Source organism: Apis cerana, linkage group LG14 (genome assembly GCF_029169275.1).
Source record: "Apis cerana isolate GH-2021 linkage group LG14, AcerK_1.0, whole genome shotgun sequence".
Taxonomy (NCBI): domain Eukaryota; kingdom Metazoa; phylum Arthropoda; class Insecta; order Hymenoptera; family Apidae; genus Apis; species Apis cerana.
This window is the reverse complement of record NC_083865.1, coordinates 6,588,521-6,616,360: the sequence shown is the minus strand read 5'-3', so window position 1 is coordinate 6,616,360 and position 27,840 is coordinate 6,588,521. Positions and strand designations below refer to the sequence as shown.

The following is a 27,840-nucleotide window of genomic DNA, read 5'->3' as shown; positions in this document are numbered from 1 at the left end:
TACTTGGGATATATTCGTTTTGTTTTGATACGCAAGGAATGACATATCCGAATTGCATAGATGGTGAATTAAATCTAATCGATTCTTTGAAAACATTTTACAATAATTCTTATAATTCTCTTTTTCTTACTCATATTCTCTAAGAAATTAGCCATAGACATCATCGACTGGTAATCGATGGTGACGTTATCCATTTCTTTATGGCTTTTTGACAGTTGCTATAAAAATGGCTCAATGGAATATTTTATATTTTCTTTGCTTATTATTATTTTTTGTGAACAATTGCATGAATTATAGTTCGTGCGCGTATTCCAATCACTATGTTGAATGTGAGATTTTTTTGAAGAAATACAATAGATTTTTTTCTAAAAATGATATTTAATATATAATTTTTTCTTGTAGACGATTTGAATATGGAAAAATTGTGTCATATACTTAATAGTAAAATGTCAACTATCGATATGAAAATTGGTGCAGTGATAGTCCGAGCAAAACACATGCTGGATCGATGGAATGTTCATACTAATTTTCATTGCAAGTTCAAACTTGTAACAGCTAAAGGATATGGACTATTTGGAGTCATTCAAAAAATGTCTTTTAGACAAAATGAAACACAATGTATAGATTATATACAAGTAAGTATTAACTTAAGTATTAATTATGTTTAATTATTATTATTAGAATTATTAAAGTTATTCTAATATTATTAGAATTACTATTAAAATTATAAACTTAATATTACATTAATAATAAAATAATTAAATATATAATATATAATTAGTATTTAATAATAATAATAAATATAGCAATTTTTAAAAATCTATTTTAGTTTAAACGAAAAGATGATCATCGGACAGAGAAGTTTTGTGGTTTTCTTGATCGCAGTAAAATAAAATATTATGAAGTTCCTGAACCAGAAAACAGAATGCATTTATCTGAATCATTAACAAGAATTTATGCTGAATATGATCCAAGTAGTAAAAAATCTGCAGAATTAGAAACTGAAATATTCATTTCAAAAAAAAAATTAGAAGAGGGAGAATTTCTTACTCTTAATATTGCTTATACTTCTTTTACAAGTAAGTTTATTTAATGTTAATAATTTTTTACAAAGATTAAAATAAATTATATTTTTAATCTAATATATTTATATAATATTATAGATTGCAGTAATATAGATTCAGATAAATACACACCAATTGGTCTCAATACTTGTATGTTGAATGATTTTTTTTGTGATGGAATATACAATTGTGTACCAGGTATTTGTTCTGATGAAGATAAATGTCCAAGTAGCATGAATGAAATTATTAGCACTGGTACTGGCACAAAAGTAACAGTAGGTGCAGTGACTACCTTGATTTTATGCTTTATCATATTTGTTATGTGTTTATGGATATGTAAAAGATCACAAAAATTATGTTGGTCTATGGATTGTGCTGATCCAAATGTATGTTCGAGACCAGCGCCATTATCACGCGATACCGAACGATCTGTAAATCCACCAGTTCCCACGGCACCAATGTTAGAAATCGCGGTCTCTTCAGCAGTTGCCGATAAAGATTTACCACCTAGTTACGACTCATTGTTTCCAGAACAAACTAATTCTGTTAGATCGTAATTTTGAACATAAGTTCTTATGTATAACTAATACATATTGACAGCATATTATCTAATGTTTTAATTAGATGTTGCTGTACATAATACAGTCTTCAAATATATGATATGAATGAGTGCCTTTTTGAATGAATTAAATGTAGTCACATAAACAAGTACTCGAAGAAAGAATATCAATTTTTTTTTAACATTTTATATCAATTTTTTGATCAATATTATACATATTAACGTTTATAATTGAACATTTTTATATTTTATGTTACACATTCTAAAAAAAGTATACGTAATTATAAAAAAAACTATACTGAAATATAAGTATAAGATTTATAATGTGTAAAATATAATGGCCATTATGAAATGTCAATTATTCAGCAACAAAAAGTTATTTTAGGACATATTTTGTTTATAGCTTGTAAGTGTCTTTTAATATTGTAAAAATACAGTATTTAATAAATTTAATATTTATATAAAATTGTTTTTTAATCATATTAAAAAAATTATTATTAATTATTAATTAATATTAATTTATATTTAATTATAAAATTATAATATAATTTTCATTACTGTGAATCTGTATTACATGTTGAGATATGTTCATGTAACCATAAACAAGCATTGATAACATTATCAATTTCAGCAGTTCCTGATGCCAATGGATGATTATCTTCATAAAGAAGCATCCTGTAATATAATTAATTGCAAAATAATGTAAGCAACTTAACAAAGCTTTTAAATTACAAAAATACAATAATGTTTCCCAAAATTATATAATGAAATTCAAAATTAAGAAATTATTGTAAGTTGAAATAAAAAAAATCATAGATTTTTCAATAATTATAAATAATTATTAATAAAATAAAGATACGAATATTATATTATCTTAAAATTTAGCCTGAGAAACATTATACAATATGATTTGCACTTGATTTATTTTAATTGCTTACTTAGTTTTAACATTATTTGCCTTAAGACGTTGGTACCATAACTTTCCTTGAGATGGAGGTACACGTAAATCATTTGAACCAATGCATAATAAGGTTGGAGCTTTTACTTTGTCAACATGAATAATTGGAGAACATTTAAACATCTTCACAAACATTTCAACTCGATCTGATTCTGAGATTGGTATATTTTCATCAAAAGAATAATTAATTTCAGCAGCACACCTGAAATAAAAATGCTTTATAAAATCTATAATTAAAATAATTTTACATTCAATCTTTCTATCATCAGTTTTTTTTTATTAAACTTTATTGTGCTTAATTTTATTAAGCTTACTTAATTCTTTCTTCCTTATTCAGAGTATTGCGACTGCAATATAAATGAAATAATTCCAAAAGAAATTCAATTAAAAAAACATGAAAATATATAAAAATATATTAATGTTTTACCAATCTGGAATATCTGATATAGTGAACATAGCGGCAATATCGATTACAGGATTTCTTGCAACAACAGCTTTATATAAATTCTACAAAAATAAGTTGTTATTAATTGTTATATTAATTTTACAAATTAGATAAAAATATATTTATTCAATTCAACATTTGATAAAAATACCAAGCAATTTATGAACATACTGGATATTGACCACTTAAATGAGTGACTAAGAATCCACCATGTGAACCACCACAAAGTCCTATTTTATCTGGATTTAACCACGAGTATTTTTGTAAAGCTTCATTTGTAGCAGTTATGCAATCTTTTACATCAACATTTCCAACTTTTCCTTGAAGATATTCAACGTTTTTTGAACCCATTCCAGTAGAACCACGATAATTAACTTGTATTATTGCAAAACCTTAAATAAATAATTTATGTATTATGATAATTCAAATATTAAATATTAATCATTAATGTAAAACGAATATTTACCTGATAAAACAAACAAAAAGTAGTCGAGTATAAATGAATTTGCATAGTTAGAATGAGGTCCGCCATGTATTACAATTATTAAAGGTACAGATTTATCATTTCCACTTTTTGGTCCAAAATAAATAAAGTTAAAATGTTCTACAAAATCATTAAAAAATATTTAATTTATATTTTTTATCGTTAAAATAAATTACTTACTTATTTCTTCGTCATTATCGTAATCATATTCGGAAGCTTCGTACATTAAATTTTCAGATCCAGGAATCATTGTGGAAATAGAAATTTTATTTCTTTTAATAAAACCATTGTTAATTATTTCTGAATCAAATCTTCCTACTGTAAGATAAGGTGGTTCCAAGAGAGAAGTTTCCAAAAACACAATAACATCATTTTTTACATCCAAAATATTAAGACTACTTTTATCGTTTTGAATCTCCGTTATTATTTTCGTTTCTATAATTAAATTATGTTTTTATTATATTACAATCTCATTTTAAGGAGAAAAATATTTAATAAATATTAAATATATTTTGTTTTTTTACTTGTATGAATAATATAAGATCGTGTATTATTTTGTTGAGGTGTACTCAAAAATACATATTGTGAATCATTACTCCAACATCGATTTGGTAAACGACCATACAAACCATAAAACTTATCAGCATTTTGAATAGATATACTTGATTCTACAATATCTATAAGTACTTTAACCTAAATAAAAAATAACAATACAAATTTAAAAATAGTATTAAATTATACAATTATTATGATTAATATATATTATTGTATTTAATATAAATACTTTCAAATTTTCAGAATTGAATTCAAGATGCATAAGTCTGTGAGCATTATGGTGTGCACCACCTGCTTCTCTTTCCAACCAAATTAGATATTTTCTATCAGGACTAAACCTAGGACTATGGACGGCACATCCATCATTTGAAAGATTTTCTAAAAGATTATTAATATAAATATATATTTATTATTAAAATATATATTTTATAAATTAAGAAGTAATAAAATATTTCTTACTGTACTCTCCATTTTTCAATAAAAATATCCAAGAAAGTCTATTAGTACAGGCAATGAGACCTAAATGTCTTGGTTCATGTTTCCATGCTACACCAATTATACTTTCACTATCTTCAGCCCATAATACTTGAGCAGGCGATAATTCATCTGGTATACCTGAGAGAACTGAAATTGTGTCTGTTGTTGTATCAAGGACAGCAACAACTGGACGGTATTTACCTACCAATTGTTCTCCCCAATGAGGCTTGTAAATATATTCATTACCCTATATTAAATATTTATTGACAAAATTTTAATTATATATTCTAAATTTTAATTATACATTATAAAAACAAATAAAATAATTTACCACTGTTATTTCTTTTTCTTCTTTTTTATCTTTATCTTCTTTATTACATGGTTTTTGTTTATAAAATGGTTCAGATTTTGGTAGTTTTTTTTCAGCAATGTATAATATTTTTGTTTTATCTGGAGACCATTGAAAAGAAGCAAATTGAGCTAAAACAGAAAGAACAAAATCTTTTAATCATTATTAATTAAATACATTATATATATATATTTATATATATTTATATATATATATATATAATTTAGAATTAATAATTACAATCTGTGTATACATCTCCATGCACATCTAATGCTGCTAAATCATAATTTTTTATAAGTTTTTGTTTATCCCAAATTTCAATAAATTGCTTTGTAGTATTCTCAATTGTAGTTTGTCTTAATACAGCTTTATATTGTTGATCTTCAGTATAATCTGATAAAAGCCTTTAATATAAAAAATTTTTTCTTAGATGTACATCATAAAAATAAAATAAATTTTATTTCTATAACATATATGTATCATACTCTGTAGTAATATCAATAGGAAAACATTCAGATTGTATTTGTAGTTCTGAATCTAAAATATGATCCTGACAAAATTTTTGATTTGTTTTCCTTTCCAAATTTCTTTGAGACCATGCACTTAAAATTGATATTCTATTTTCACTTAATTCAAAAATTTTTGCACCATTTAGAGATGGATATTGTGCTAATGTTTTATACAAATTAACAATTTTTTTAACCTAAAAATATTTTTTTTTAATTTTTTAAAAATATTTTTTATAAAAAAAACTGATTTAATATCTTTAAATTTTATATACCTGATTTGATGCCATTATATGGAGATATTTATTCCACAATATATTATCAAAGTCTATTATCAATCTGTATAAAATATGCTACATGAAGACTTTTAAATATTGATAAGAATCAGATGATAACAAATGTAAATAATTTAACGTGAAAAATTTGTATCAATGTTTAATATTACCTTTAATTGCTGATAAATGATAATTTTTAAGTAAAAATATGTTAATAATTCATATCTTTTAAAACAGATAAAAATTTTAAATTATTTTATATTTTACGTAAAATTTATATAGAAAATATTATTTATTAATAAAATAAATGATAGCAAATAATTAGAAGTCTTCACGTATAATATTAAGAACTACACATATGTAATAATCACATGTAATAAATAAAATCGTATAATAGAAAGATAAAAACATGTAATAAATTCAATCTGTATAATTTTTAGTATATAAATATTTTTATATTATAAATATATTATATTCATATATATATATATATATATACATATATATACATACTATTTTTATATGTTTTCCTAATACTTCTGTCAATTTCTTATTTTGAAACATTCATATATTTCTAAATATAATTAAATTAGAAAAATTTACATACTCGTGGTGCCATCTCGCGTTTGGACACTGGAAGTTCAGACTTATTAATAGGAACATAGAATATGTAAGGAGGTATTCGTGACGTCACAAACAAAGAAAGTTCTGTGTGAGAAAGATAGAGAAGTCACGTGCCACTAATTTTAATTATGCGGTTCCTAATACTTCTTACTTCTTTCAAAGCATTAAAAATTAATTAATTACAATTTTTCTATTAATAATTTTTTCATTTTTAAATTCATATCTTAAAATTAGAACCTTAAACAATTTTCTTATATAAATTTTATAGAAATTCTTTTCAATTAATTATTTATTAATGATCATCATAGAATATATTTCAATTACAAATTTTTGATCTGTGATCGAATAATAAACAAACAATTTATTCATTTAAATAACGACAAAATTATAAATAAAAATTATATGGAAATATAGATAAGAAAACAATGTTTGAAATACATACATTTTTATTTAGAAATAAATCTTATAATAATGTAAAATTAATGAAGAATTTATATAAAAATCCACCATATATTGATTATGTCAGTTTAATCGTTAATAAATAATTAAATGAAAAAAATTTCTCATTAAAATTTATATAAGAAAATTGTTTAAGATTTTAATTCTAACATACGAGTTTAAAAGTAAAGAAATTACTAGAAAAAAAACAATAATTAATTAATTTTTAATATAATGTTTTCGAAGTGAGAAATAATAGGAGCCGTATAACTAGAATTAGTAGCACGTAACTTCTCTATCTTTCTCACACAGAACTGTCTTTGTTTATGACGTCACGAATACCTCTTTGTATATTCTATGTTCCTACTAATAAGTCAGAACTTCCAATGTCCAAACGCGAGATGGCACCACGAGTATGTAAATTTTTTTTAATTTAATTTTTTTGCTAATTTATAATTATAATATTATTATATATATTACATATACACATTATATATATATTTGTAGTTATATATATATTTGTAGTTTAATAAAATAGATATAAAACAGAGTAAGTATATTAAATTTCATAATTATATTTAAAAAATGATTAAAATGTATTTAATTTCTATGTGAATAATTATTAAGTAAAATAAGTATAAAATAAATAAATACTTACATTAAATTTAAAAAAATTTTTTCATTCTTTTACTTCTCAAATTATATTCATTCAATATAAATTTATAAAAAACCGATAAGATACTTGTTTATTTTATAATTAAGAAAAATTTTGAACATTACTTCTTTTCCAACTATATTCTTGTAATACAAAATTATAAATTTGAACAAGAATTTTTTTTAATGTTATAAATTGTGATTTTGATATTAAGAAAATATAATTTGAGAAAATATGATTTATGAAATTTTTCTATTTTTAAGAAAAATTATATATTATTATAATAATAAAACTTTTTATATATATTAATTTTGAATTAGTATTTGTTTTTTATTTTATATTAATTTGCAATATGCTAATACATATGTATATCGCAAGCTTAATGCAATTTGTACATATCAAAATCATAATAAAATAATATAATTTTATCTTAATTATTAATTAAAGTATTTAAAAGATGTTTTAGAACAAAAAATTTATTTACAATCTATAATTTTACAAACTTATTTAAGCTATATATTTCATTATGTACAATTCGCAACAATTATACATTAATATTTTTTTTGTGAAACACATTATTTATAAAAATTGTATAAAAATAATTTGAAATTGTTTTATATTATATTTCATCGAACAATTAATATTAGTCAGTTTTAAATCAATAATAAAATAATATATATATTATTATAATATTTTGTTTAATATTGATTTAAAACTGAATAATTTTAATTTTTCGATAAAATATAACATAATTGCATAATTATTGAAGTCTCATAATCAATAAAAAAAAAATTCGATGTATTTTAATTATGTTAAATATTGTAGAAATGTATAAATAGAAGAAAAATTTTAAAAAATTCTCGATAAAATTACATTTTAATTTAGAAACAATAAAAAAAAATCAAACATATGTTGCGAAATGTTTTCCTTTTGAAGTCATATCTTTGCATAAAATCAAATTATCATATAAATTAATATATATATATATATATATTACATGTATATATGTATATATATATATATATACATGTACACATTAAATTCAGATATACTTATATCAATATCAGTCGTGCATTTGCTAAAAGTTTTATAATTCTAATTTATATATTCAAAATAATCTAAGAATATTAAAAGAAACTTTAATAAAACGTTCAATTTTTATCTTCTTATTCTTTAACAATTTCAATCATATAAAATATTCTTAATATAAATTTGTGAAAAGCTCAAAAAACATCGCAAACATTATAAAATTAAAATGTGTTATAAGAAATTTATTCTGTTTTCACAGATAACATTTATTATCTATTGTAATAAAATTAAAAGATAAAATATCGATAATTCTTAATTTTAATATATTGTCAAACATGATTTAAATATGATTTACAATAAATATATTATTTTAAAAAATTTCATTTTATAAAATTTAACAATGATAAATACAATTTATTTTTCAAATAAATTTCATATTAATTCGTATTTAATAAAATTTTAAATCATATATTTTATTAAAATTATTTTGAAATTTTTTTATTTTGAAAATTTTTCAAATGAATTTATCCAACATTGCAATCTATCATTTGATTGACAATATATAAAGTTTTATTAAAGTTAACTTAAAAATAACATCACTCTATATATATATATATATATATTTCAATTTGTTAAAAATTTTCTACGAACTTAATATAAATCAGAATAAAAAACTTTTTTGTTCGATTTCAGCATTATGCTATTGTAAAACTATATTTGATCTACGTAATTCTCTTAGTGGGCCAATTTCTGTACGAAATTACTGAATCGAATTAAAGAAGTTCGTTTGTAATTTCGTTAAAGTACAGAGAACGAGCTCAACACTTTCGATTCGCATATTTTACTTTCAATTGCCAAATAAAGCTGCTTTCTGTCTGAATTGCGCTCGTCTTTCTGCCTTCTCCTCCTCTTCTCGCTTTCGTTCCTCCTGTTCCATGCGAATCTCATCTTCGAATTTACTCGCCTTCCGTAGTTGCTCGATCTGTGAAAACAGTAATTGATGCATCAGGAAACGTTAATTAACACGGATACGCTTTCGTGAATCTTGAATTTGTCATGGCTATGACTTGTTGTATCGTTATTTTCCAGATTTGAAGTTTTATCGATAATATGTATACAAACGAAAAAAATTAAGTTTATTAATCGATTTTCAATAATAATTTTATGATGAAACAATGCAAAATACTTATAGTTTGATTATCGATATATTGTAGAGAGAAAGAAAAGTTAATTTTCGTTAACTTTTTCGTGAATAAATTTTATAGAAAATAATTACAATATTAATTAAAAAAAACGATAATTAAATAAGAAAAATAAATAGCTAAGTTAATCATTTTTGTAATCAATTTAATGAAATCAATTTAAAAATATTGTAATATATATATTTAAGTAAAATGATTTGCTGACTCAAAGTATTAAATTATTTATTATTTTTTTCCTCTCTACTAATTAATAACTAATTTGTATTGGGATCTGCAACTTTGAATCTATAAAGTATAATTGGATCATTTATTGACAATTCTCATGAATATTAAATTTTAAGTTCTAGAAAAATAATATGGTATAATTTCAGACAATTCAATAATTAAAACTTAAGAAATTATTCATACTTTAGCCTCAAAGAAATGTTTAGCTCCTGTTACTCCTACTTCATCCACATCGACTTCTGTAAGACGTGCAAGCTGGCCCAATCCAGAATCTTGTTCTAATTCACCAGCTCGTGCTTTACGATAAATCAAGAGAAACTGTAACAAGTTATAAATCATATGTGTTTAACTATTAAAAGAGAAGAAGTTCTTTTTACAGAATCTTGTTTTGAATCTCTAATTTTTAAAATCTGAAAAAATTATTTAAGAAAAAGATTTCTTAGATAGACTATTATATTTAAAGTTTTTCTATATCAAGAAAAATTTCTACATTATCCTAGAGATTATCAAATCATTGCATAAATATTTTACTTATTTCGAATCGATTTACCGATTAAATAAAAATAATACATCGATACAAAATATCATTCTCTTTTTACATTAGATTAAGATACGAATCTTATTTTTTAATTTCTCGATCTATTAAATTTAATTTTCATATAATAAAAAAATATATGTAATAAAATACTACGTTATTTACGTTATAAAATGCTATAGTCATTTCATTAAAAACTTATCATCATTATCCACAGCATATATTTCAAAAACAGAAATAAAATTATTATCATTATTCGGCCGGAAACGTTTAGCAGCCGCTGTTCGTTATTTCGATATAAAACTGTGCGAGATCTGCATCGAGGAAGCGATGAGTAAGGAACGGAAGGTGGAACATTGGTCAGCACGGTCGAGTTCAGTGACGCGGAGTGATTCACGATGATCTATGAAACGGGTGGCGATCGCGTGTATGGAGATCGAACGCTTTGTTCGCGGGCCATGAAAAGTCACGTAGGAACGTCCAGGTATGCATTTGCATCGAAGACTTTTCTTCTTGGCGTACACGCGTGTCTTTCGCACTCGCCACTTTATTCTTCTCTATGTACGACGAACGTCGACACATCGATTTCCTTAGCGAAAGTTTTCTTTGATAGCATGCAAAATACACTTCGCACGCTCCCGATTTTTCAACAGGTGTTGCGACATTCGATGTAGCGCGGAGTACAATGGAATACGCTAATCAGGGAAAATATTCGAACACTTTCTTTAAATAAAATTGTTAAAACAGAAAACTAAATAGAAACATGCGTGTCAGACTTGAATGAGTATTTTTAAAAACTTTTAAATTCTAGTTACTTTAAGACACGAATATTGAATTTGAATCTTTATCTTTTAAATAAATTGAAATCACTCTTAAAAGCTTAAAGTCTAAAGATAAATTTGAATGAGATAAAAATAAATTTATTAAACTAGAAATTCCTGTAAGTTATTTATATAAATTATTCCTTATCTAGAGTTTCGAACAGTTTCGAAATTTCGAGTGACCCAACTTTTATTTGTGTATCGTATTTTTTTCAATATTAAAATTATCCACAACTCCATAAACATTCATGGACTATTTATCACGCGTATAATATTCATAGCATTCTGCCGCTAGTCACCAAGCTTTTTACCAAGTTATTTCGAAAAAGAAGTTTACTTCAATGTATTTCACTGAAATAGAACGGTTTGACCCCCACAAATGTGCCAGGGCCACACATGGAGAACAAACACAGACCATGGTGAAAGAACATCGCGTCGAGCACCCCATGGGGCGGCACTATTTTTATGGAGTGTGTACATGGCACGTGCTGCCACGCGTTGAACTCGATGCTCGTCGAGAAGAATAAAAACGACTTCCACATTGGAAAGTAAAAAAAATTCTATTAGGTAATTTCTTTTAAATTGGCCATCATCGAATTTGAAGAAATCTAAAAATCAAAATTCCTCGCAAGGAAAAAAATATGAATATTTTTAATTTCGAAAGTTTCGAGTCTACTACTATGGAATACATATTTCCAATGATCTATCGAACGATAATGGTGAAACTAACTTGAAATAACGAAAGTATTCGCGAAAATAATATACTATATGATCAATTTCCGTAACGAATCGTTACATAAATATGGAATTATTTCCGGCTTTTTCACGTGTTATTATATTTCGTAATAGAGGAAGGAAAACTGGTTGAAACTGGTAGCTGCGCATTCAATGAGCTTCTCGAAAATGAACGGTAATCAAGATAAGAAATTATTGCAAACCTCACGGAAGGAAATACGTCCATCGCCATCCTCGTCTACTTCCTGTATCATCGCTTTCAAACCAAGATGGGTCTGCGGTGCTCCCAAAACCTCCATCATACGTTTCAGTTCGGATAAATCGAGAAATCCATCGTGACCATCATCGAATCTGTGAATAATTAATTATGAATTATTTAAATGACGACTTTGATAAAGATTAATATAGAGATCGCACAAGAAACTTAATTCTCGATTATTAAAATTTTCATTGCTTAGATGAAACATATATATATATATATATATATTTTAATAAAACAATAATTAATATTTTTTATTCATATTATATGTATTTAAAGATTAGAAAAATTAAAAAAAAATTAGAAATTTATATAAGAAATTTTAACTATTACTGCTGCTTTTAAAAATATAATAGAAGAGTTAAATTTGTACATGAAATTTCCACATCCGTTGTCGAAGGGTTAACAAATTAGTCAGGAAGAGATATTGAATCACCGGATATAGCCCCCATGAGGATCACTGATGACCACGTTTGAATGAATTAAATCATTATATCAATCAAAATCTCCTTACAAAAACGGAAAAAAAAGATATGTTATATTTTTAAAAAATTTCAAGAGTCTAAAAATCAATTTTTCAATATCTTTTACACATTTTTTTCACAATATTATAAAACGACTAAGCACTAAAATTCGCTATGCGAGGATAAAAATATTCCAGAAACACAAATATGTATATCCTGTTGGCAAGTTTCTTTCACAAACTTCCCGACCAACGTCTGGCCGCATTTTTTTCGAGTATCTCGTCCTGAATGAATGCAAACGAAAGCGTTTGGCCCCCTTTGATCGAGCAACTCGTTACTTTAATTAGCGTGTAACGCAATTATATGAAGGAAGGGAGGACGTGAGAACGATCGACAATCGTTGGTGTACCGATCTCGAAATCGGGAATAAGAGAATGTCAACGGGTTAAGGAGTTCGTTGGAGGCTTGTCCGCGAGCCGGAAGCTCGTGAAATCGACTTTCCGTGTAAACGATCCCGATAACCAACTCGCGAATAGCTTTCCAAGGGAATTATATACCGCATGTTGCACGCGGAATCAACGGAGCACATCGCTCGATAACATCCGTGGAATTCAGTTTGATCTGATCCAAGTCTGAAAATTTTCATGGACTGGAAAAAGATATAGAATATTTTACGGTTGTTCTACGATATTTATAACATGTTTTGATGCAAATTCGATCATTGCATAATATTACGTGTAACATTTTGTCAACGAAATCTTTAATCTAATATAAAAAATTATAGCATTTGGATTTTTTTTCAAGATATTTTGATATAAATAAACTTTTATATTTTCAAGAATTAGGATTGAAACGAATCTTGAAATTCTTCATAAAATCGAGCCTACTCGAGTGGGATATCGCTCGACTTCCTCCATCTCTAGTTTACAGACGTGATAACGGTTTTATCAGATAACCATTCGCGGTTAAATAATCACATGTACTTCTTTTTTTTTAATCATCGCATAAGCATAATCAGGCCAAACGGAGGATAAAATCTCTGACACATATGATTGGAAAGGTTGTTAAACCGGTTCTAATTCTCTTGAATTGATATTGCAAAAAATAGTAATTTGATATACGTAAATTGTGTTGCATAATCATTATTATACCCATATTCGCGGATAAAATTCACGATGATTCATGATATCCGACCTATCTTGTGTTTTTTTCCAAGATTTTTTAAATCACTACGATTAATAAATATACATATATAGGTTCGATAATTCTATGTGATTAACATACGTTTAATTTCCAGTCCGGATGATATGTAGGAAAAATAATTCTTAGCGGTTACTTTAACGATAATTCTAAATTCAATATTCATGTACAATATAAATTTGAAGAAAAATATTAAAATTAACGATTAAATATTAATAAAATTCTTAACAAAAATTTTCAATAAGTAAATATAAAATCATAACAATTTTTCTTTGTTGTAATTTTTCAAATATCTTAATTATTACATGTTCCTGAATTATTTAATGATTTTTATACATTAACGATTAATTATTTTCTTATCATAAAGTTTGTTTTCATTTTCTTCAAACACATTATATAAGTAAAACTTGATTGTAGGTATAAACTTGAAGAAGCTCTTTTTGGCCGAAGTGGAGAGAAAGAATCGTCTGAAGGTCGAGGTTACACGTTTATAAGCACGGTCAAACAGCTCTGATCAATATGAGTGGGAGACGAGTATAGGTGTGTGTATATATATATATATCTGGTGAACTCTATCTCTCCTTTTATACGTGATTCATTCGCGATTTCACAGCCAATTTGAATATTGAATTGATAAGTCTGTTTAATCCACGAATATCAATGTGAACGTCTCGTTTGAAAGACTTATAACAACGTTATGGTGAAATGTAATCTTTCAATGATTCGACATTCGATTCACGTAATTAAAGAAGCGAAATTATTCGAATGATAATAATGAATACTAATTTCGATTTAGTCAGTGAAATAGTTTTAATAAATAGAATATTTTTCTTAAAACTTTTTATAATGTTGATTAGTTTGTCAATTAAATTTTTCTACGAATTAATTATTTATAAAATAATTGTTAATATTTCTATATATTATCTATAAGTATATTATCACGTAATTTAATTATAAAGCTTTATAATAGCATAATTTCTTTCTATGTCTTCTATCATTCTTATTCAATTTATATTAATATACCCAAGCTAGTTTTTATTATGTCTACTCTAAATTTATAAGAGAACAATATTTTGATAAATATAAAATATTCTTTGATAAAATAAAATTCGACTAATTATATATCACGACTAATTAACATAATTGAAAGAAAACAATGATTTACTTTCAATTCAATATTATAAATTTCTCAAGCTAGATGCGAAACGATCATGATTTATTTCATGCTTGACCTTTTGATCCATTAAAATTTTATCTCTATCCCTGACACTCCATTTATTACAGTTTCATCAAGAAATTTAAAAAAGAGGCAAAAAATAAATTCAATTTTCGTGATATTATTAGTATATCGATTTTTCTTTTCTTTTTCTAGCCTAAGTTTTTTAAAAAAAAAATCATCATGTGAACCATTTAAAATCAGGCCAGTTACTTTATGACTATACACAGTAGCCAACTATTGTTATCGCAAAATCAATTCTTGCATTATTGGTCGTGCTCGATTCGTTCCTCATCGTTTCCCAAGACTATCCCAGAGGGAACTGGGTCAAGGTGACTGTCGGTACTTTGCCTGATATGTTTCCTCTCACCCTTCTACTACCATTCTTTCCAAGATCGATGCAGAGATTCTTCTTTTGTATTCAGAAAGACGTCATCGTTGTTCTGCGACTTGGCGCTGAAATTTTATTTTCCAACTACTCGATTTCTTATCCACGATCACCAAAAAGTTGCAAATGTGCTTTATTTATCATCTATTAATCTTTGGAAACAAATTTTTCTTTTAGTTTAAAATTCATTGATCAATTTCATTAATAGATATTTATACATTCGCAATCTATTTATTAATTATTTATTAAATATAGTAAATTTGATGAGTAATTTTGAATATGAATTTCATAGTAAAGTTAAAATAAAATTTTAAATTTAGTAAAAATGGCTGTAGCATAGATAAAGATTTTTGTAAGTGATTGTAAATATTAAAGTTTCCTTTAAAAATTATTTTTTAAAAATTAGAATAATCAAGATGCATATTCAAATACATAATGGAATAGAGACTCGATAATTCAAATCTTACAATTTGAACAGCTCAAAATCATAACCGGTATACAAAGCAACGTATGCATCCAGTATGATGTATGATGAAGATTATGCGACCGAGAGTGTGACAAAAGAGGAACGGTATAAAGAAAAGTGCAATTGAGCATGACTGTTGAATAAGAATGAAAAAGACGACGAAACGGTTTTATTGTGCACGATACTTAACATGGTCTCGTGCGTTAGAAATGCACTTGATTTTCGCTGACTCTGAGAAACACCCTTAAATCCGGCTGAAGGGTACAATAATGACTAACTATTCAAGTACAAGTCTCTAGACTATATGAAGACAATGAATAGCACGTTTAAATTAACGCTAATACATAAATATATACCTAAATACATGTATTCTTATTAAATTATTAAATCTTTGTTTCAATTTTTTAAGAATTTTTTAAATTTGCAATCATACTAATGCAACTGTACAAAAAAGTGTTTTAAAAATGGAATAAATTTTTTTTAAAAAGCTAAAAAAGTAACGAAATGTAACGTAAACATGATAATGATCAATAAGATAGATAGAGAGGAATACTGATCAATCTTCATCCCTCTAATAATAACCTCCTAATAATAATATCTACTTTGAAGAGAAAAAATTAGGTTAACACGATTCCATTCTTGACGCAAATATCTGACATTGTTTCAGTATAAAAGCTAACCATAAAAGCATCGAACTGATCGATATAAAATATCTTCATGGTCGTGTCGTCGAATAAATATCTAACACTGTTTATATATTCAGTACGCACGATTGTTGCGAATGATTTTGAAGTAACGGTTCTACCTTCGTTGTACAAGTTTCCCAAACTTAGAATCGCATTCCGTATGAATCTATTTCTTCTGATAACATTGAATCTCAACTTTTATGTGGTGGAAATTATCGATCGATTATACATTCTACGAGAAAATGAAGAAAATACGATATATAATTAAGATTTACTCGATTTACACATTAAATGAATTATAATGTATGCCTGATATGAAAATTCTTCTTCTGGATCGTTGCTCTCATGAATATTTTTCGCAAATGAACATTTTGAGGGCGATTATTCGAGAATAATTTTTGCTCTTAATATCCACTAACAAAAAATAACATTTGAAAGCAACTTTCCAGTTTTAATTTCATATTTTTAAACATATTCCAATCATAAAATTGTAGCAGTGCACGTATCGATCTAATATCATAATTTAATCGAGTATCTCTGGTTAAGATGAAATGTCGAATACACCAAACCATAGAACAACCGCGAGAAAAGATCTTTTACACAATGCAAAAAATATAGTTCGATTTGAACCGCAATCGAGGCAAATAACAAGCAATATCGCGGTTTCTTTGTCGTGTAAAAGTAAAAGGTTGTTGGTATTCACGAATTTCACAATGCGATTTCTAAGTATTTTAGATAGTATTTCAGAAAACTGTTCTATCCGTTCGGATGTAATTACATCTGTCCACCCAGCCATTTCTAACGATAGAAATTTCACGCAAATACTGACACATCGTACATGTTTGATGAAACTTCCAGATTTTTAATGACTTTCTTAGCCTAATCATGATTTTCAAATCGATATTAAATGATTTTAAATGTATCTTAATGCGATAGAAATATTTTCCACCAGTATGTGGAATAAGAAATGGAGAACTATAAATAAATATTATTAAATTGAGTAATTTCATTTAACGTTCCATGTTATATCTGTTAAATTAATATTATTTTGTTAAATTACAAATTACAAATGTTAAACGTTTCATATAATTTAACTTTTATGATTAATTTGAAAATATGAAATTAAATTGAAATTTTTACATGACTTTTATCACTACTTTTATCATGAAATAATTTATTTTTTTATAATAAAATCTTTAAAAATATCTTTTTTAATTCAAAAAATTATTCTTCTTAAAATTATTTACAAGATAATAGAAATTTGAAGTAAAATGAGGTTAGATAGCTATTGAAACCGGAACTAGCGAGAAGATAATTGCAATCTACTTGGTTGCATCCTAGAGAAAATGACAAACTACACGTTTACTATCAAATATTAACGAATCTTTACATCAGATCTGATACAAAAATGAGATATACGTATTTATAATCGTTCAAGCGTGATAAATATTACTTGACTATTTATCATTACATTGGTTTTCTCGATATTTCATCATTATGTATTTTTATTTCTTGCTTAATATCTAGAAATCATTTTCTTTCTACGAGAATTAGATATTTTACTTTCACAATTATTTATAATGAATAGTTTTATAGTTAATTAACTATGTATCGAATACAGGATATATTAGAATGTAAAAAAACTTTGAAAAATTGTTTGAAAAATATTTCTGAGTAAAAAATACCATATGAATATAGATCTTGCATTTTAAATATTAAATAAAATAATAATAATTATTCCTTCTTTGATTTCGTCTTTTATCAAAGGATTAATTTTTTCTTTTAATTCTATTTTTTCACAGTGATTTAAAAAGAAATCATGAAAATATTCAAACATAAAATAATTATGACAATACTGATCATTCTCATATGCATAATATAAATTATAATGCCGTTCAATGATCATATATAGTGCATAATATTATTGAATATTAGCGCCATAGAACAATAATACATATCACGATAAATTACTTCCGCTTTTAAATTGTAAATGTTGTAGCTGATTGTGTGACAGCTACTTAATGTCATGTCGCTAATGTGTCATTATTTGTCATTCATAATGCTAGTTGGTTATCTGTTTGAAGAATATCTCATAGCTGTTTATTTTTGTTGGATGATCAGTTTTCATTATCAGTCTCATAACTGGTCTCATACGTATAATATTCTAACTTCATTTAACAACATGTTCTAATATTAAAATATTTTCATAAACATTAAAATGTTATTATTATCTTTTCCAAACAAATTTTTCTTCTGAAGTATGCACTTATTCTTCACTATCTATCTATACCTCATTTATAAAACTCTCAAACTTAAAATAATCAATTTACGAATTAAAGAAATCTATTCTTACCTCGTGATTTTCAAGAATTTCCAAAACAATGACCATTAATAAATCGATGATTAAATTAATAAATCGATTGTTAGACTATGCAAAGCAGCTGAATTTGACCGACAATAAATTACAGATGGCCAACCATTCGAGAAGCAAGAGATACAGATCTATTTGTTGCCACTAAATTATATGCGTCAGAGGTATGCATATTCCGTCTGCGTGTTATATGACGATCAATCTTTTTCTTTCTTTGTCTTTTTTATAAAACAGTTGTACACATATCTTCAAAACCGGTATAAAATACGATATAACGTATTCATTACATTGTTCCAGCTTGTATCCTGCTTGTATACACTGTGCAAGAAAATTATTTTTCATGGTAGACACGTTCAAAGTCTGGCCGTTTCCAAATTTCATATGCGACAGAGGTTACGTCGCGCTATACAGGAAGTGATCGAAGAACATGCACAGTAAATTCGTTTCGTGACTAACTATAGGTAAAGCTACGTAACCTATGTAACGTTTTGATTCACACGCGTCTAAGTAGTATAATGTATACATGCAATTCTGATTCATTCATCACGTTGCCGAGCTTGTCATTCGCATTTAATTCACTTGATAAATTTTTAAATGAAATGCGGTATTGAATTGAATATACATTTATGAATATAATGAACCGCTCTCAATTCAGAAAACGCAAATGAAAGTTATGTATATATTGTATACGTATCAAGAGACCTGATTTTTCTTCTGTATACATATTAGTATCTTGAGAAATTGTTTAACTGTAATTTAAGATAAATTGAGACTAGATTATAAATATGTAATTTTTTAATTATTATAAAATAAAAAAATTTAAATTTATAATAATACTTATCAGAAAAAAAGGAGAAAGAAGGAGAATAAAAAAATCCTTTAATTATTTCAGCATACATGCTCGACATTATGACCTAAGACAAAAAATGCTCATAAGTATGTGTTTTTAAGTTTGAATGGCTATTAAAAACGATTACTATTTCTTTACAGAATGTTTACGACTATGGGATTAAATTGCACTCACATGTGGGATGGTAAGGTGAGTAGTACTTGCATCGCTTTGATGACTGAAATTCTACTTCTAAGCAGAAAATACGATTGGAATAATAATTATATTTTCAAGAAAAATCCATAAGAATCAATGGACATTGCTAATATTCTTTGAAGAATCGATTGTTATTTTATTACAACTTTCTACGAAAGGTACTCCAATTGATAAATTTTTATTTCGATTTTTTTTCTTGGAAGTCGCACGGAAATCGATATGATAAATTTTTATCTCTAAAATTCCGAAACTTTTTTTATCAATGATTGTTAAGGAGAAAAACGTTAAAACTTTTAACGATACTATTGATCCAAAAGTTGGAAACTTTATAGGATATTGTATATATCTCTTTTCTGGGAGGATGTCTCTTTTTTTGTAAATAGATGAACTTTTAGCCAACTTTCGAATGAAATTGCTTTTAATGATAAATCACTTATCATTTTTGTTCACTTGATTTATAAAAATATTGAAATATTATAAATATCACAAATATTGAAACAAATATTTTATTTTTAAAATAATTCAAGATATGACAGAAACATCTATAAAAGTTCTATATAAAGTTCACTATATAAAACTGTAGAAAAAGCTGTATAAATCAGCTTTTTAGCTGAACAAGAAATTATAACAAAATCTTTACGAAATTCTCATCAAAACCTAGAATCTTGATAACCTTCAAATACTTCTTAATCCATCTTTTTATAACTCATTATCTTTAATTTGTTCAATATTACATGACTGAAAATCCTACATAAAATTCTCATAAACTGTTCATTAGATTTCAAAATCAATAAAGACCTTACATCCAAATCTTCTTACAAGTTTCTAAAAGCATAAGATTCGTTCCATATTCGTTACTTCTTTCATAAAAGGCGAGCGATTCATTTCAAGATCCCGTAAACTAAAAACAAAAGCACCATTACACTCTTTAGAGACTGGAAAATTGAATAGAGTTAGGATTTGAACTATTCTTCCTGTGCAGTAAAATTCAATGCTGCAATTTCATTGGGAGGAAAAAAGTTGTTTGACCATGGTAAGATCGGCAAGACCAAGAAACAAGCGAGGAAAAGTAGATATGTACTTACTGGTTTCTCTAAAGACAAGGACAACTCCTTGGATGGTGATAGCGTTGCAGAGTACCAGGAGTCTTTCCGGTTGAGGTATCATCCATCGTGTGTACGATACCTCATCCACGTGTTTATGTTTCACAGTGAAATTTTGTACCGGATACATCGACTCGGATCTCGTATAAATAATTGAATGACGTTTGTTTTATCAGCGCCTATGCCGTGAGGAATGCAGTTCAGCTATTTTCGTTTGCTGATATAATGTACTGTATGCGGTTCATATCAAAAATAATGAATAAGATGCACTTTTAGAAAATTGAATTATGCAAAAATATATAGATACATATAATATGTTAACATATTTAAAATATACATTATTATATTTAAAAATCATCTTCATTAATGTAATAAAAAAAACGTTTCATTTTTTTATTGCATTTATAAAAATATGAATTTGCATAAGTATATTTGGTAATGAGATTGAAAAAAAATATCTATCTATAATGATATCTATAAAAAATTGAATAAGATGATAATATATAATATGTTTCTATTAATTTTTATGATAATTTATAATAATTTATCATTTATATAAAAAAGATGTAAGATAGAAATTAAAATTATGTAGTTATACAAAATTTTAACACTTACTTTCTTTAATAATTTCAAAATAATATTCATGATAATTGTGTACCATTGTCAAAATTGTCATTTAACAAATATTAATGAATCAAAAATATCGACATAATTCGTTCTCTACAATTAATATTTTTTTAATTATTTAACACTATTTTAGTCAATAAAAAACGCGCGAAAATATGCTCCTTATTTTATCCTGATAACTTCAGCAGTCATAATGATTAAATAATAATAATTGCATCGCTAAAATTTTGTAGCTAGACCGCGAAATAATCGTGCACAAGGCTTTCGAGGATGCACCACAAGTGGTCGTCCACCCTGCCTTTTGCCTTGTCAAACCTGCTGTCCGGTTGACTCCGAAATACCTATAAGAAGAACAAGAGAGACAGAGGACAAACCTCGAGGTCGTCTGTTCTGGTCTCCAATACGGTTATACGAATTCATGGAGAAGATTCTTTTCTTTATCATTATTATGAAACTATTAATATTACCAATTGTTATGTGCGATTTCATAATGTCTTAATTTCAATTTTTCTTTCTTTTTTTTTTCAAAGATCACTATACAAACAAATATCAATCATGGAATTAGAATGTACTTATACGTATTTCGAATCAATTTCTACAAACGAATGCTCTAAACAAATAATATCTTCATGCTCTCAAAATTTTATATATATTATGTTTGAAGTTTTGTACATTAAATTATAAGCTAAAAATAAAATATACATTAATAAACAAAAGTGTTTTAATGATTAGTCAAAGCAAAATACCAAATGTAATTAAATAGGTTATATTATATTACAACTGATATCTTGCGTATTATTTTGTATATTCTCATACGTAAAAAGTAAATATCTGACCAAAGGAACATGATCTTTCTGTAGGGAGTAACGTAAACTCGAGCGAGTAAACACAAACAAACAGAAAAACCACAGTAAACGCGACAAAAGTCATGATTCACTCTCGATTTTCTTTACATTTTATCTCGCAATATTAAGAATGAAAAAGAACAAAATTTTTTGAACAATATTCATGATATTATATTCAACCAATTTTAATTGTTAATTATTCGCATAAATTTTTATTTCGATATTAATTTATTGAATCAAATAGCCATTTATTATTGGCTCCGATAATAAAAAATCAAATATGGTTGAATAAAGCAATATATGTATATATATATTTCAATTCAAAATATATTTCGTATGTATCCATTACACATATTATAGATAATAATACAAAATATAGATTTATTTGAAATTATTTTATAAACAGCTGCTTATTGGATTTTTATGCACATGTATTGGATTTATTATAATGAAATTATATTTTTAATCACCATTTTTTTTAATTTTTCATTTAATCTTTATTATTATCTTAATTATTGTCAATAAAGATCTGATTTATAAAAAAATAATAAATCAAACATATTCTAATATTTCACATTATTTTTTTTAAATTTAATATACATTGTGTGATTGATATTAGAAAATTTATATAAAATATATATATATATATATATATCTACATTCAATATCTAATCTACGTATATAAGCATATAGATCTAACAATTCTATATAAACTTTATCACGCACAAAAAAATTCCATGAAAATAGATCTTTAGTGGAAAAAAATATAGGTCTAGGAATTTGTTCTAAGAATGACGAAAAATGACAAAATTTTTTTGGCTTTTTTCTATTCACGATCCACGGATAAAATTTTAAATGGATATGAGAAGAAAGAAACGGAAGGTCCTCACCTGTTGAAGGTCTGCTCATACTGCTTGATCTCACGACGGGATAACTCGTGGAATTCAGTATAAACGTTCACGAATTTGTATTGCTTTTTCACATCTTTTCCTTCTTCAAGCTCGTCGTTGATCCTTTGCCTCCTGCTAAGCAGATTACTGAGCTCCGCGTCTGCCGGCATTGTAATCGTTTCACCCTTCGATCTCTTGTTATTAACCTTTACAATATCGATTTTGCGATATACGACCAATCGATCTGTTCAATACTCGATTCGAACAAATATATGAGCAGAAAATGAAGTTGCAAGGCAATGTTTTACGCGAAATATAATACTAAAAAGAAAGGTGAAGTCGTAACTTGAAAATTGCGACGTTAACTGTCAAATTCAAAACTAATGGAACGAAAACAACGTAACCGATGCGATGAGCCAACGTGCACTGACGGTCTACTGCGTGGCTGGCGGGTAGTAGGTACCTTTGGAAACCAGTGCCGTAACAACATGACATCGCGAATGGCGCATTTTGATTTATTTTATTTTTTTTTAAATCTAAAATATATTCGTAAAATATATTAATTTCTTTAGAAAAAAAAACTTTTATTTTTATGATATAATTATAAATTATACATAATAAATTTAAAACTTTATTCAGATTTTTATTTTGTGATTTGTTTTTTACGGAAGTTGATTCATATCGATTCGATTATTTCGATAGAAATAATAACCTTTGAAGAATTTTCGCGATGATTTTTACGATTTACTAATCTAAAATGAATTGTTCTAAAAATTAGAAAAATTGACATTTATTTATGCGGATAATTTAATTATCGTTTCATTTTCGGTAACTTTATATCTAAAATTTAAATATAAACACTTACCTATTTAAATACAAAATTAACACATTACTTCATATAAGCATTCTATTTTATATATATTGTCTTAAATCTTGGTATTCTTATGAGCAAAAACTGTTTCCTGAGGCTATTATAGGTTGAATATATTTACATATGGAAAATTTGTAGGTTGAATTTGTGCGTGGAAGACTTTATTGGGAACGTTTCCAGTCGTGTGCTGACATTCACGTCGAAAATATTTAATATTCACAAGCATTGAAAGTGGAATTTTGGAATTAGCATTAAAAATAAAAATTTGCATTTCAATTTAAATTATTATAATTAAAAAATGGAATATATTTATTCAAATGTTGAATTGCGGAAGATTAAGAAATAGTGAAATTTTGAATTAAAGGATTGCCAAATTCTAAAATTTCGAAATTAAAATAATCATTAAAATATATAAATTGTAGAAAATCATAAAAATGAAAATTTTTAATTGTGCAAATTATCGAATCCTTCAACTTTGAACTGAGAGAAGAAAGTCATAATCCTTGAATTTTGAATTTGTGAAAAGTATCAAACTATAAAAAATCAAATTGTTAATCTTAATCGAATTAAATTAAAAAATTTTAAATTGCAATTACTAAACAATAAGTTAAAAAAATATCAAGCAAATTCTAAATTTTCATTCAAAAAAATTGATTATATGAAGAAATAATAATAATCTTAAATATTCAATTAATTGTTTTGTCTCTTAAAAAGAATGAACAAATTTATATGTTATCCTATTAAAAGTAAAAAAAGAAACAGGAAGCTTATCGACATCGACACCCTTTTGAACGTGATTCATCAGTATTTGTAACCCTTCGTTTAATAGAATAGTAAGACTTCCGAATGATATCGGAAATTTATCAATGTATTATTCAAATAGAATCATGATATACGTATGAATCATATATTGAATTTATTAGAAAAGATATCATTGACTTAAGAGATATAAAATGTCTTCTTCAGCTGAGAAATTAAAAAGAAAATCCAACATAAGTGGTCGATCTAAAAAGAGTTTCAATTTTTGTAGCACACCTGTGTTTGGTAAAATAAATAAACCAGATAGTATAAGTGTATCTGCAGTTGATACTAATTCTTCATCGAGTACAAAAGAAAAAAGAAGAGAAATTGTAACTAAAGATATTGAAAAGAAACAAAAAAAGAAAACAAAATTAAAGCAAAAGAAATTAAAGCAGAAAAAAGAAGATATTAATAAAATGGAAGAGAAAAAAACAGAGAAGAAAAAGAAAAAGAAAAAAAAGAAAAAAAGATCAAAAGAAAAAATAATACAAATACATTCTGATGAAAATTGGGAAACATGCGATGAAGTCTCGCGAAAATCTTCAATTAGAAAGATTATTTCAAGATCTGAAAATGATATCTTGTTTGGAGATTTAAAATCGCCAGAAAAAATTCGAGAAGCACCCTGTTTTATTGAAGAATGTTTAGAATCACCGATTTTACGCCCTCGAGAATGGAAGATCGAAAGTCCAGAAAAAATTAATTTTCAAGAAAATGAACTATTGCCCTTGAAGGATTTACCGTTGTCTTATGTACAATACAATGATTCTGATGATGAAAACGATAAGTTATTTCTAAGTAATTATTTTTTTAGTTATTATATTTCATATTATTTTATATTATTATTATGCTTTTATTTTTTATAATATTTCATTATTTTTAATCATATTATACTATTAATTAATATTAAAATTAGTTAATTAATACTTAACTTATTTAAAATAAAAGATAATATGTAACTAATTGTATTTGTATTTTTAGAAAAAGAAAATATAATTAAAACGTATTTAGGAGTTAGAAATAAAAAACAAATTAAAAACGATGTAAGAATTGAAAAATGTAAATCATGGTTGATTGATGTATCGGTTCCAACAACCAAAAGTGATTTTCTTTGGGAAAATTTTGTTAGAGATAATCATGAAAATATTGGTAGATATCTTAAATCACCTGTTTATAGAGCAGATGTGTCATCAATAGAACATTCTAAAAAAATGAGCAACGAAAATGAAAAAAGTATATTAAAATTAATCTGAAAATATTAATTAAAATAAATTAATAAATAAAATTTTATTTTATTAAAATATTGTTAAATATTAAATATTAAATATTAACGTATGTATAATATTAGTACATATTAATCACATATTATATATTTTAGGTAAAAATTTTGAGATGCAATATGAAGAAAAAATAGCAAGAAAAAAACAAGATTTTAAATCAAACAGAATATATAAAGAAATGGATACTGTGCGTGGATATTGGGATAAATCTTCTAAAAAATGGATTCGTGTTTATGACCAATACAAATACCCCGAAAATGAAGACAATGAATGCAAAGGGATGACCTTAAATCAATTTCTTCACAAATGTAAAAATCAGAAAGAACATGTAATAGAACTAACATCTAGTTCTTCTTCTTCAATACAGCAAAATATTAATCAGAAGTTTGAAGATTTAAATAGTCCGAATGGAAAAAGAAAAAGAAAAAAAAAAAATATTGAAAATTTCCAGCTTAAATCTAAGAAATCTAGAAAAATGATATTAGATGTATCAGATTCGGAATTACAAAGGATAAATAGAGTTCGCCGATTTGCATCACGATTATTTGAAAAAGAAAGAAAAATGTACAATATGTCACCCACAATTTCAAAGGACATTAAATCTGAACATACAGTATTTCCATTAAAAAAAATAATTAAAAAGGAATCAGATGGTAAAATAGAAGATTGCAAAAAAGAAAGATTGAGTGAAAAAAGAAAAAAACCTGTGATTAAATCAATAAAAATAGTAAATTATAATATAAACAAACAAAATGAGCAATTATAAATTGTTCTTAAATAAGAACAACTTATTTATATATATGTAAAATTATATTTATATTTATTTAAAAATAGGTTCAGTATTATAGAATGCTGAATAATCTTTAATTTTCCACAATATTTTTTCCACAATGGAGATAAACATTTTTTCTTGACTCTTTATAAATTATATATATATTTTTATGATTATATATTCAAATTTATATTTATATAATTAAATTTACATTATATTTTCGAATTATGATTCGAATATATGTATATGTTTGCATCCAGAAAAACAAACTAAGAATGAAATTATGTAAAAATGATATTTAATAATTTCTATTTATTATTTCTATCATCATTTATTAATATTTCTTAATTTTATATGCAATTCCAAAAAAATCACATAAAATATACTTATTGCTTAAAAAGAATTATCATTATAATTAAATTTTTCTATAATTCACAGAATGAAAAATATAAAAAGAATTGAAATCTATCGAAAGATAACTTTTGTATTGCAAAGAATATGAATATATGAAATAAATATATATTTGATGTATTTAAAAAGTTTTTATATTAATTTTAATGAAATTATATTTTCCTTATTTATTTATAATATTAAAAATATTGCAGAATTCATTCTATTAT

General features: G+C 25.4%; 4 protein-coding genes and 1 long non-coding RNA gene across 7 annotated transcripts; 2 read left to right on the top strand and 3 right to left on the bottom strand.

The window, feature by feature from the left end:
- The first annotated feature begins 193 nt into the window (after positions 1–193).
- Positions 194–2,089, top strand: LOC107995415 (uncharacterized). The gene is made up of 4 exons (XM_017052928.3): positions 194–329; positions 403–635; positions 830–1,079; positions 1,164–2,089. The coding sequence occupies exons 1-4, from the start codon at positions 227–229 to the stop codon at positions 1,619–1,621; spliced, it is 1,044 nt and encodes a 347-aa protein (XP_016908417.1). The 5' UTR covers positions 194–226; the 3' UTR covers positions 1,622–2,089.
- LOC107995414 (acylamino-acid-releasing enzyme) lies at positions 1,844–6,350 on the bottom strand. 3 transcript variants are annotated; one of them, XM_017052925.3, is made up of 15 exons: positions 6,280–6,350; positions 5,673–5,736; positions 5,377–5,594; positions 5,132–5,295; positions 4,874–5,022; positions 4,525–4,789; positions 4,295–4,443; positions 4,035–4,203; positions 3,691–3,945; positions 3,493–3,630; positions 3,198–3,418; positions 3,009–3,088; positions 2,896–2,928; positions 2,562–2,783; positions 1,844–2,298 (listed from the first exon to the last, which is right to left on the bottom strand). In XM_017052925.3, the coding sequence occupies exons 1-15, from the start codon at positions 6,333–6,335 to the stop codon at positions 2,178–2,180; spliced, it is 2,304 nt and encodes a 767-aa protein (XP_016908414.1). In that variant the 5' UTR covers positions 6,336–6,350; the 3' UTR covers positions 1,844–2,177. The 3 variants fall into 3 exon arrangements, with proteins under 3 accessions (XP_016908414.1, XP_061940353.1, XP_016908415.1); XM_062084369.1 differs by lacking the exon at positions 6,280–6,350 and adding an exon at positions 6,186–6,203; XM_017052926.3 differs by lacking the exon at positions 2,896–2,928 and having other exon boundaries at positions 2,000–2,298.
- Positions 6,351–7,682: 1,332 nt separating this feature from the next.
- LOC107995420 (EF-hand domain-containing protein D2 homolog) lies at positions 7,683–24,027 on the bottom strand. The gene is made up of 4 exons (XM_017052933.3): positions 23,497–24,027; positions 12,140–12,287; positions 10,029–10,163; positions 7,683–9,400 (listed from the first exon to the last, which is right to left on the bottom strand). Exons 1-4 carry the CDS (start codon positions 23,664–23,666, stop codon positions 9,266–9,268), a joined length of 588 nt encoding a protein of 195 aa, XP_016908422.1. The 5' UTR covers positions 23,667–24,027; the 3' UTR covers positions 7,683–9,265.
- LOC107995421 (uncharacterized) lies at positions 12,294–21,735 on the bottom strand. Its single transcript, XR_009832564.1, has 3 exons — positions 21,117–21,735; positions 18,969–20,932; positions 12,294–15,531 (listed from the first exon to the last, which is right to left on the bottom strand). It is a non-coding gene; the product is annotated as an uncharacterized LOC107995421 (long non-coding RNA).
- Positions 24,028–24,532: 505 nt separating the features above from the next.
- On the top strand, positions 24,533–27,505 carry LOC133667320 (transcriptional regulator ATRX homolog). The gene is made up of 3 exons (XM_062085147.1): positions 24,533–25,966; positions 26,150–26,401; positions 26,547–27,505. The coding sequence occupies exons 1-3, from the start codon at positions 25,321–25,323 to the stop codon at positions 27,212–27,214; spliced, it is 1,566 nt and encodes a 521-aa protein (XP_061941131.1). The 5' UTR covers positions 24,533–25,320; the 3' UTR covers positions 27,215–27,505.
- The last annotated feature ends 335 nt before the right edge of the window (positions 27,506–27,840 follow it).